The 12561-nt window shown below is 38.0% G+C and overlaps 1 protein-coding gene across 1 annotated transcript; it reads right to left on the bottom strand.

Moving 5' to 3' along the window:
- Positions 1-3813: 3813 nt before the first annotated feature.
- LOC140158816 (sodium/calcium exchanger regulatory protein 1-like) lies at positions 3814-11756 on the bottom strand. Its single transcript, XM_072182045.1, has 4 exons — positions 11691-11756; positions 8618-8793; positions 5021-5134; positions 3814-4095 (listed from the first exon to the last, which is right to left on the bottom strand). Exons 1-4 carry the CDS (start codon positions 11731-11733, stop codon positions 4042-4044), a joined length of 387 nt encoding a protein of 128 aa, XP_072038146.1. The 5' UTR covers positions 11734-11756; the 3' UTR covers positions 3814-4041.
- Between the last annotated feature and the right edge of the window lie 805 nt (positions 11757-12561).

The raw sequence follows: 12561 nt of genomic DNA, 5'->3' as shown, positions 1-12561 counted from the left end.
TTTTACCAATGGCATTTATTGAGCTGCTCCTATGGTTTAATATTGATATTATATAATTGAGCTCCTTGTCAAGCTCCTGAGTACAGGGACTAACTGAGCTCCCGCTATTTTCAGAAATGAAGGCCTGGCCTTAAATGAATAATTAAGATTGAGGCAGCCTTTTGTTTCATTTTACAGAACTTTTTTTTAATCCCCCCAAAATTAGTGTTTTTTTTAATGGGGAGTAGGCTTTTAAAACGAAATTCAAATTTGGCAATATTTTCCATTGCTTAACGAATTGATCTGCGTGAAAATTCCTAAACATGTGGCCAGAGCGGGATGAGTGGTATAAAAATCTTAACTTGTGAGAAAGGACGTAGGCCTATGGGGTTGTATGAGGTTGTGGATCACGAAATGCCCCTTTAATGTGTGCTAGGTAAAGTCATTCTTCCTCCCTTTCGACATGCCAAAATTTATTCCCTCCCCGGCCCCGGCTTGCCAAAAATTGCGTTCTCGAAATCAAAAGGCTGTGCAATCAGTACCGGTATTAGCCTACTAATTACAGGGGCGGATTTAGGGGGGGGGGGCGCAGCCGGCGCGCGCCCCCTCTATTTTTTCCCTAGCAAAGGGCGCCGGTAACTTAAAAATACCAGAATTGTAAGAAATTCAAAAAAAAGGAACAAATTCGGCCATGAACAGCAAACAATGGGCCAAAACCGTTGAGTTTTCGAGGGGGTAACCCCCTTTAACACATTTTTTTCGTCGTCGACCAAAAGGCGCCCCCTTTATCAAAAATTCCTGGATCCGACCCTGAATTATAAGCCAACATTTCCAAGCGACTCGCTAAAAATCGCTTGCCTCCCGTCTCGGCCAGCCAAAATCACTTGTCCGCACCCCCTGGACTGCCAAATTTTTGTGCCCACTCGCCCTTGGCCTGCTGAAAATGCCCCACCCCCTTTGCATAGGCCTAGGCCTATATGCCAATTTTTTGGGATCCCCAATTTTCATACCCATACCTTAAATGGATTTCTAAATATCTACCTGTTGCAAGCGCAGCAAGCATGAAAATGTGCACATTTTTTTCGCGCCCTAACTACCCCCCCAACATTTTTCCCTCCCATGCACCAGGTTCATTGGCGCTAGATTTTAAGCTAGAAAATACCTAAATATTTTAAAATCCAAACTCGGCAACACCACTTTAACGGGCAAATAGAGCCCGTCGTATACGTAAACAGCGTGTTTAAAAAAAAAAAATGAGAGTGTCACTTTTGTCCAAAAATTTCGAATTTTGGCCTTGAGCAGCGACAATCAGAGGTAAGAAAAACACAGTATGACGCAGCTTGAAATATAGAATCACTATATCAATTTTGAAGTTTGTACTTCAAAGCACAAGCCGAAACGAGGTGAAATGGTTCTAAAAAAATTGATTTCGCTGTATCTTTTTATCGCGAAACTAGACAATTTGACAGCAGCGAGTCGGAAAAATAGCAAATATCTCAATTTTCTGCTATCGAAATAAAAATTTAAATAGCACCTGCATATAGAAGAGGGTTTATAGAAATAATGTAGGTCAGAATTTTGTCTATGAAATCGTGCACGGAATTGTTATTACTGGTTACAAAACGACATACAAGTGGAGGCCATTTTACTTCAAATTCGGCAAACATGTAAGCTTACTAAAACAAATCGAGACAAGCAATATCAAGAATGAATATGCACATTCTTTTATTGACTTGTTTGTAATGTGCGTCGTAGTTCCCAACAAAATCGCCACTTCCACTGAGAAATTATGGCCGTGTTCCCAAAAATCTTGATGCTCCGGATATTGAAAAAAAATTGAAATGATTGAAAAGTACATTTCTTTTTGAGCCAAGTGGAAAATTCAAGCATAATAATAACCCTTACACTTTCAGCTTTTAGACGTAGTTTGCGTTTTCTCTCTACGATATTTATTTCCAGAAATAGATCATTTTAAAGGGGGCTACATGCAGTCTCATTCTGGATCGATCATTGCAAAGTTTAGTATAACCTTAAGGGTATTAGGTTCTGTATGCGAGTATTTAGTGCCGGGATGGGGTGTGTGGGGGTGGAGGGTGGATGTGTAGGGGATGGGGTGTGTAAAGAATTTGTATGTAACATTGGCCAATTTGTTCTTGTAAATGGTTTTGACAGGAGACAGAAGACCCGGGATATGGAAATCATTTCAATAGTAACCCGGGTTCAATACTTGTGTGAGAGGAGATACTAAAATAGTCAATTAAATATGGAAAGACACATAACAATGAGTACTCGTACTAAACAAATAGTTCTGCAGACTTCTACAATGTTTGTCTGCATATAGTATTTTCTGGTCACGGTCCCCACTGCCATTTATTTCTGGATTGTGATAGAATGGTCTCTTTTTGAAACCACAGAATAACATGTATTTGGAAGATGGCAAATTAATCCAGAAAGAGAAACCAGCACCAGGGGAATCAGGCAAAGAGATTACATACGTCAGGAATATCGATGCATAATTGTCGGATAAACTTTCCCATTTCCCCACATAGGGTAACAATATTTTTGGGCCTTAGGGACCGTTCACAAACACTTGTTAGGGGGGGCCTGATGCAAAAAAATTTCATCGCGAAAATTTTCGCCAATTATACACAGTTGAGATATAATTCTTTGAAATTTTCGCTAAAGCTGCCCATTTTATTCTATACATAACTCTACGGTTATTCTACATAATATACAAACTATCTAAATAGCTTCGAAGTAGAATAATTTGCCCACAATGCCCTCACCCAGTGGCCACCCGAGGTTTCAAGTTAACGTTCACGAATCGTCGTTGATTCAACGCTGACGTTCTTAAACCTGATTTCGACCTGTTTTAACCTATGTTGAAATCCGTGTCCATCTTCAACTCAACACTGACCCCGGACACACATCAACGTTGAAAACTTTGTTTCGACGTCAATTTCAAATTAACGTTAACTTCAACGTTGATACATCAACCGTGCTCACTGGGTAGAAACTTTTATACAGCTCCGAATGAGTCGGAAACGTACTAAACGAGGGATAAGTGTAAGGGGTGGTGGGTGGGTGTTGAGAAATATTGGCAAATTTGTCAGAATAAACGTGATAAGACTAATCAATTGCGTTGATGCAGTATATAGTATGGGTTGCAGTACACAATTAAGATCGAAGAAGAAAGGAAGAGAGAAAATAAAAATAAATGAAAGAAATAAACATACAAATAACAAATCATTTTAATAGTTATACTAAAACGATTTCTATTACTATTCTTATTAAAAAAATGTATTTAACAAAACAATAACAAACAAATCAACTTCAAGCAATAGTAAAAAAAATGTGTGTCATGAGGTGGAAGCAACTAATTCTTTTATCAGACGCAGAGGTTGATATATGTTTTGGAATAGATTTGTATAAAAAAATAAAGCCCCTTAACTCCAAGACTTCAACATCATCGACGACTATAACTATGAAACTACTAAGCATTTTCATTATTGAAAAGATGCACCATTTGGTGCATTTTTGCTTCTTTTGTCTTGGGCCTGAAATCCGAGATCGTTAGTTAGAAAAATATTTGTGAAATATATTATGGTTTTCTTTATATTATACCACAATATTTACACTCCATTCAAATTAAGGATATAACTCCTTCGTTGCATGCAGGTAGCATAATCGACTATTTCCTTTTAAAGAGAATTTTTATTTGGTTTACTTGCCCGGTGCTGCAGTTTCCAATATTTTTTATTCGTCTGTGTTAAAATTTGATGATTAATCAAATATTTGAAAATATCATGGGAATAAATTTATGTGTCTATGGAGGGACAAAATTACCTTGGGTAATTTTTCGGAAATCCGTTGATTTGATTTCTTTCAAGCAGAATATGAACTCATTGCACTTTTCAGAATCCAAAATATGATTTTAAAAAAATTACATAATTGATGTTACAACGTCAGAACTAAGTCGCCTGTCTGTTTCGTCAATAATTGTTCATCGATACTCAATCGAATGTCCATCGATATTTTGTCGATTCTTCGTCAACGTGCAGCTTACTTCAGTCGCTTGTACTCTCTGTTGCATATCACACCTTCCAATTCATATGTCTGGGAAAATGAAAACAATGGCATAAATAATTAAAAATTGGCAAAATATTATGCCTTAAAAACACCGAAAACAACATCATCATGTCATCAATGTTTCGGAATCTACATTCAAAGATATGATGAGATAAAAATTCTAGTATGTCCACTTTCCGTATACTAAACTTCTTATAGTATTAGCTCACTGTATAGAAATTGGACCACATGAAACAGAATTTTGGTAAAAGTTCTAAATCACATTTAAAAAAAAGAAAATAAATCCTGACCTGTCCGACATCATGCTACACATGCCCAAGAAAAATAATTTCGTATCCCTTTTGTTCTAGTCGAAAAAAATATCTAAAATTGTGACATTTTTCTGTTAGCTCAATGTGTAGAAATTGGACCATATGAATTTTGGTAAAAGTTCTAAATCACATAGAAAAAAAGGAATTCTGACTTGGCCGACATCATGCTACACACAGCCAATGATATGTTCGACGTCCTTTTTGTACTAGTAGAAAGAAGAAGAAAAAAACATTTTTTGAGACACACACTGTATTACCAGCACAATAAGCCTACTTGAATTGAATAAACCCTGATGTACAAGAAAAATCATTGCCATAGCCATTCTGTTTTCACATTTGATGAACATATACGATTAGTTTACGAGAGAATAAACAATAAGTAGGTTAAAACCTCGTCTACAAGCATATATAGTGTTTTTGATGAAAGCTAAATTATTGATACGATACATGATTATGTAAATATGCCAATACAATATATTGGTCTTACAACAATACTTGCTTGTATTATGCTTGGATCTGTAATTTATTTGCTCAAACTCCTTAAAGGCGCTTGGATTAATTTAGCTGAATTAGCTTTCATCAGAAGCACTCTATAAGCTTGTCGACGAGGTTTTACGGTATATTCATATAGCCCTACTTACTATATGGAGATCATTATTGTCTTTGATTTCCCATGTGTATGAAGGGATCTTTCCATCCCCACTGGCCGGTTTTTCGGTGTGTACTAACTTGTCTCCTTCTATTCTAATAGTTGACTGAAAAAAAGATTAAACAAACGAACAAATAAGTATCAGACACACGGCTACAAATGTCAAATGAACGTCACTAGAACCCTATTGTTATGAATCTTCTTATAACCAATTCCGGGGGGGTACTCGAATATGAAAGTGACGTACCTGTGCCCACCAGCGTACGAAACTAGGGGTCTATCATTGTAGAAATTTTCAGAAAAAAGGGGGTCATTCGGTGTTGGCAATGTCAAAAATGGGATGATTTTGTAAGGGAGCGCCCAAAATTTCACATCATTAACAATCAAAAATGACTTTTTACCCAATTTTACAGTACAAAATAGACAAAACTCGTTTATTTTATTCAAAATGCAGTTTAATTCGCTCGTCGAATAAAAGATCAAATTATCTCGCGACTGAAATTGCCTTCCGTAGTGAAGTCGTGATAGTTTCGACTGAAATTGCCTTCCGTAGTGAAGTCATGTGATAGTTTCGCGGCCAGGTCCGCAGCGCTAGTTTGTCGCTATTAAAGGACTCATTCTATGTCAGTCAAGCATACAGAGTGAACGTAACATTTTTCCCACCCACTACTCCCTTTATGTCAGGGTTGATCTAATTAAAATTGATCAAAATAGTGGACAGGGCGTCAAAAATGAGTATCGCAAGAGTGAGACAAATCACATAAAGGTTTCATCTTTAAGTCAAAATGTAATTAAGAATGAAATGAAATCAGAATATGTTGGATGTCACGGTGCTTTGTGTTGCATAATAGTATGACTATATGGGTGTACGTGTGCGAGTAGTTCACTTCAGCTTCAGTTTCTATCTCAGCATTATGTTCTATTCTGTTACGCAGCTGTAATATTTATTCTCATTGAAATAGTGTGGTGAAGTTTGCTTCTTCCTCAGAAACATTAGTTAAATTGATTTAATTTGTGCCATTTTGAGTCTGGAAGGAGAAAGGAAAACATAATTGGTTGAGAGTTCTCGGGTTAGAATATACCGATGTCTTTCCGTGCGTAATAGTATGACTAAGGTGTGAGAGTGCGTGAGTAGATCACTTCAGGTTCAGTTCTAATTCAGCAACACGTTTTATGCTGTGGCGCAGTTATAAATTTTTAAATATCGTTGTAAAATACTGTGGTTAAGTTGCTTCTTCTTCAGAAGCATTAGTAAATTGTTTCAATTTATGCAATTTCAGTCTTGGGCGGTATTTTGGTTGATTAATGTTGTGTATAGCGGGAATGAAGGAATCAACACAAGGTTGGGCATGGGATTATAGCTAGACATATCAGGGGCCAAGTACTATGCCCTCAGAATTTTCTTGTTCAACAAAATATAAATAAAAAGGAAATATTGTGATCAAGTTTTTATGAGGTTGCGCAGCCGGCTAGTTATCGCGTTGAATTCTAGGATAGGCTGTCATATTGTATTTAGAGTAGGCATCATAACCTAGTGATGTATACGATATCATAAGCTTCCAAAGCATGGCAATGTGTGTCAAGGAATCTGGGACAGTTTTTGGATCATTTTTCTAAAATGATCAATTTAATGTACATAATTATACATATATTACATTAATAAATTCTATTTAGTGTTTCCAATCTTCGTGGGTATTTGCCTGCTAGAAGATTGGGCGTTGGTTTCTACTGATGCCCACCATGTAATCCAAATATGAATATAATATGAAAATGAGAAAGGGGTCAGCCATTTAATTCCTTTTGATATATGCAAGTCCGCGGCTTTTTATATTGTCATCGTTAGATGCAGTCTTTATATTCTATCCAGTGTTAGATGATGCATCGTTAGATGCAGTCTTTATATTTTCTCCATCGTTAGATAGTGCATCGCCAGTATCCAGTCCTGGCGAAATAGTTCCCTGTTTGTTATGCCTCCACCGCGAGGCATACTGTTTTTGCAATGCCCGTGCTTCCTTCCGTCCTTCCGTCCGGATGCTGTATCTCGGGCATGGATGGGCCGATTGACTTCAGATTTTCAGGATAGGTGGGTCATGGTCAAAAACTCTGGCTATTTTTTTTGGTGGGGTTCAGGGTCATATAAAGGTCATTTAAGGTCAAATTACTAAAAACTGTCGTGTGGGCATGAAACTTGGTGGGTATAGTCAACATTTAGAGCCAAATTTGTGAGAGGTCATTTTGGGGTCATCCGGGGTCATCTAAGGTCAAATTAATAAAATTGGTCGTATGGGCATGAAACTTGGTAGGCCTATGTACAGTCAACATTTAGAGCCAAATTTTTGGAAGGTCATTTCAGGGTCATCAGAGGTCGCCCAGGGGTCATCTGAGGTCAAATTACTAAATATTGTCTTATGGGCATGAAATTTGGTGGGTACAGTCAACATTTAGAGCCAAATTTTTGGAAGGTCATTTTGGGGTCATCCGGGGTTACCCAGGGGTCATCTCAGGTCAAATTAATAAATTTGGTCGTATGGGCTTGAAACTTGGTGGGTACAGTCAACATTGAGAGCCAAATTTTTAGAGGTCATTTTGGGGTCATCCAGGGTCATCTAAGGTCAAATTAATAAATTTGGTCGTATGGGCATGAAACTTGGTGGGTACAGCAGTCAACATTTGGAGCCAGGTCAAATTCAGTCTGCCCTAGCGGCTCGAAACTTTGTATCAAACTTTGTGCTAAATCGCTCCCTTAGGTGGAGGCATCTCGGTCGACGCTGTGCGTCGAAAACCGCGACATCCGAGAACCGCCGTCCATCTAGTTTACGGAACTTTTGGTTTATAGGCGCAACTGGCTTTCGAAGTACTAGTAGTTGCTTGGGAGGCTCGGTCCGGTAAAAAGTTGACCATAAATCAATAAATTAGTTGGCTGATTCCAATGAATTTTTTCAAAGCATTGCATGAATAAATTATGCGTTCTTTCTGAATGACTGACAAGATGTCCAAAAATTGGTGTGAGGCATTTCTTTATTTCAGTGTCTAGGGATAATGCGCGCGAAGCGCGCCGAAATTTCAATTTTGAGGACTAATTGTTCAAAAAAGGGGGTCATTCAGTGTAGGCTACTGAAAAAAACGGGGTCATTGGGTGTAGGATATGGGAGTGCCCCCCCCCGGAACCAATTGTTTCTCCTAAAGCTAGAAGAACATTCCAATTGCAGAATCATAGAAGCAAGTTTTTGTGAAAAGTGCATGCACTCCACGGCCAAGTGTGATAAAACTTGACAAATGCACTTGTGCGAATCAATTATCCGTCATACACTAAAAGGTTATAGAGTGTATCTTCCTGAATGATTGTATCATTATTTTATATGTATATTTTTTCATATATGTAGTATACCTTACGAGGAACAACATACAGTATAAGAGAAGAAACATAACATAGCCTGGATTTTACCATTTTTACATGAACAGGTGTGTGTCGTAAAAAAATAAAGAAAGCTTTGGCCGCCATTATTTGACGTTTGCTGGAGCCCATATTTTGGACCCTTCTTTACTATCATAATATTGGAAAACCTTCCTTTATAAAAATTATACTCACCAATACATTCCTACCATCCACAGTTTTGTCTTTAAATTCTTGACCCAATGTGAAATCCCATATATGTGACTTAATCATCGTCCATTCGTTGATTTTGTAATGGTCGCCTTCGATATGCTCCATTGTCAAATCAGGATAACTCGACATGCCGATTTTACGAAGCACGATATTGACACCTGAAATATACGAAAATAAACAAACAAAAAATTAAAGAGGCCTATACGGGAATAAGTTGATTATAAAAAGAAAAGAAAAGATAAGAAACAATTTGATCAATATTTAGAGTGTTTTGAGCAACTGCAACATTTTTATAAAAGTTCCGTCATAGATATTGCAACATTTAAAAATGTTTATATCTAGACACATGATGCGAATGTTTTCGAAAGAGGAAGAAGTAAATGTTGTTGCTTTATCTTTCTAGCAAGATGGGTTTTTTTACACTAGATATTGCCGAGGTGTTATTATTATTATTTTTCATGCATTATTGTAGGTGTGGAAAGGTTTTTTTCAGTGGTTGTGGGGAATAGTGCTCATGGGGGAAGTTTAAAAAAAAATCCAGCCCCCGCAAGTGATGGTGCGCCCATAACCATAGACCATTTTAAATGGTCTATGCCATAACAAACACCCCATCCATCCGGGGGTATGTGGGGGTACGGTATGCGGGGATGGACGTACCCCTGCCCCACATCCCCCTACCACCCCACCCCACCCCACCCCGACACTATAGCCATACACTTCGTGTACTGTAGCGTCACACTAATACCACGTTGTGCGTTTTCCAGATTACGGGTTCTCCGTCATCAGAAAAACTATATTTAGGGACCGTTCACAAACACTTGTTAGGGTGGGGGCTGATGCAAAAAAAAAATTTCATCGCGACATTCCCCCCCTTTATAGACCTCAAAAATTTTCAGGGCCCCCCTTTTTGCATCAGGCCCCCCTAACAAGTGTTTGTGAACGGTCCCTTAATTAAATAACTTTAAATTAACATATTTTAGCACTTTAATCTGTGTCTCCGAGCTACAGCTTATATATTTTTATCTAAAAATATATGTATTTATCAATGGTAAAATTACAAATACGTTTTTGATCAATTATTTTCAGATTTAGAATGAATCTTAAAAAAGGAGACCTTATATAGGCCATTAAGGTATCTTTGTTTTCTTTTTATGGCCCCTAAAGCCACTCTCTTTGATTTAAAAGGCCCATTAAGGTAGACCTACGAGGGGGTATCAAAAAGTTTTTGAAATCGCCCAGAAGTGAAAGAGCTATATCAATGAAATTTTGTCAGTGCAATCACTGGTCCTTATGTACATTATGGTGCAAAAATGGTCTCATAAGTATGTTTACTTTTTTTTTACAGGCGCTAGATGTCAGTACCTGCCTATGTAACTGCATAACCAGCAAAATGGAGAAAATTGAGGCATGTAGCATGATTAAGTTGCATTTTAAGGGTTACAGTACCCATAAAATCTGTGATGGAATAAAAATTCCTTTTCCAAAAAGCAACAGTGACATATCACAATCACCACCGAAGATAACTTTCATTTCATCATCGATTTTCTAGGCACTGCAACCCTTCAAAAGCAGGATCTTAATAACGCTGCTTGCCTCAATTTTCTCAATCTTGCAGTTTATGCACAGTAATTGGGGCAGCAGCAGCAGGTTATTGGCATCTAGCACCACCTGTAAAAAGAGTAAACATACTTACATACATACAACGTCAGAATTAATAGGTAAATTTTCACGGGAACATTTTCTGGACACGTGACCAATGAGTATTAATGTGAGTGTAACCTCGAGCCTGATCTCTGACCCCCGGCGGTGACCTCGCTATTCAAGTCTTAGTAATTTTGATTTGGAATAGTATTTTTGACCGCTATATTGATAGAAATTTGTGCATTGCAAATTTATTGAATATTATGTTATGTTAATTTCTTCACAATATCATCAAAAAAATTCAAAAATATCTATCTACGGAAAAAAATATTTATCTACGGAAACTCTTACCATAATATTATTAACTTGCGACAAGTAACTTATTTATTTTGCATCAAATGAGTTATTCTTCCTATTCAAATACATTGGAAGAACTCCCGCTGTGCGGGGGTCACATTCCATAATGCTTATATGTCTGCGCCCATGGGTGTCACGTGTCCAGAAAATTTTCCCGTGAAAATTTACCTATTAAAATGTACATAAGGACCAGTGATTGCCAGAGGATGATTTAAGCACTTCCCAGCAAGTCTTGCGGTTAGCACAGCTGTGTGAGTGAACACGACACCACTGCCCGCCCACTGCATACACACGTGCATGGTTAAATTTGAATTTGGACAGATATATTTACAGTAAAAACACCTTCTAGAGGTTGGTCGATTTCACATTTTATGTTATATACAGGAGGTGTGAATTATCCTTCATGCATACATCACTTTAGATCTGAAATCGACCAAGAAATAATGACACACGGGCAATTCTAAAACAACATCTTTTGCACAGAGTTCAATGGGATTTGAAAAGTAAAGTGGCAGTTGAAACTCTAGTGATAACACTTTTACAGTGCATGATGGGGCTTCCTTAAATCATCCTCTGAGTGATTGCACTGACAAAATTTCATTGATATAGCGCTTTCACTTTTGGGCGATTTCAAAAACTTTTTGATACCCCCTCGTATTTCTTTACTTTTTTATAAGGCTGGGGGCATAACGATTATGTAGAAAATTACAAAAATTAAGTTACAAAACAGAAGATACATACTGAGAAGGAGGGAGGGAGGACGGGAGAGATAGAAAGAGAGAGAAAACTATAATAATAGGTTTACACTGAATACGCATTTTCATAATATACACTTTATGTTACAGCAATGCATTTTGTTCACATGGGCATGTTTATGGGCATGGCATGGTGAGGCTCAGTAGTAAGGTTTAAAGATCATTAATGCATTAATGATGATCTTATCTTTGAGCAAATCGAATGAGCTCTGATATCGTTACGCAGACCAATGCATTGTAAAATATATACATGTACGACCAGGATATACGACAATGAAAATAGAATGACATAATAACGTTACCTAATGTCTTCATAAACTCCTCCAGGTTGTCACTTGATTCCATCTTGTAATGTCCCAAGAATTTATTAGCAGCCATGGTTGGAAATTAATGTAAAATTTATTGCAAATTTGTGCAGAATTGTTTACGCACCAATCGTGTTTGATGAATAAAATCAGTTGTAAGATTGTTTCATTGTCACTGTACATAGTCCATGATGTTATCTTTCATTTTAATACGCCTCATTCTGGGAGATACCACATGGGTTAAGGGTATATCAATAGGGCCCCTGGGGTCCAGTGGCGAAGCCCAGGCCCGACGGGTGCCGGAAACTCCGCGATTTTAGACAATTTGGAGGGTAATTTTAAGCTAGGAAAAGGCAACTATTGAGAATACCCGTCGAATTTTTAAGGAGATCTTTCAGCGAGTCCATCTTCATAGCCTAGACTAATCCTTCTTCGGCTCATGTGCAAGTAGGCCTACTTGTGTATACTCTGGTTGCTCTATGAAAAGTTGTGTTACGGCCCCGGTTACCGGGCCCGGTTACGGTTACGGTTTGCAATCACGACTGAGAGATTTTATACGGCATCCGCAACAACACCAACATGAAGCTACATGACCAAGCCCGCCGTCGCTGAGACAGACTTTTTTGGAGAGTCATTTCGTGTGGGTATCGCCTCTCTAGCACCCCCATTAACACCACCATCCCATACTCCCCCCCCTTGGCTACTCCGGGGGCTACGGGCCTGACATTTGACTCACTTGTTAATAATTATGTTGCTTGTTAATAATTATGTTGCATTGCTTTCTCAAACTCCAATTACACATACAACGCCCCTATTCCTCCTACGAAACAAAATTGGACATACATTGAGTTGGCCTGATGGCGCACTG

The sequence above is a fragment of the Amphiura filiformis genome, chromosome 1 (genome assembly GCF_039555335.1).
Source record: "Amphiura filiformis chromosome 1, Afil_fr2py, whole genome shotgun sequence".
NCBI lineage: Eukaryota > Metazoa > Echinodermata > Ophiuroidea > Amphilepidida > Amphiuridae > Amphiura > Amphiura filiformis.
The sequence above is the reverse complement of the archived record's forward strand: the minus strand, read 5'-3'. Positions and strand labels throughout refer to the sequence as shown.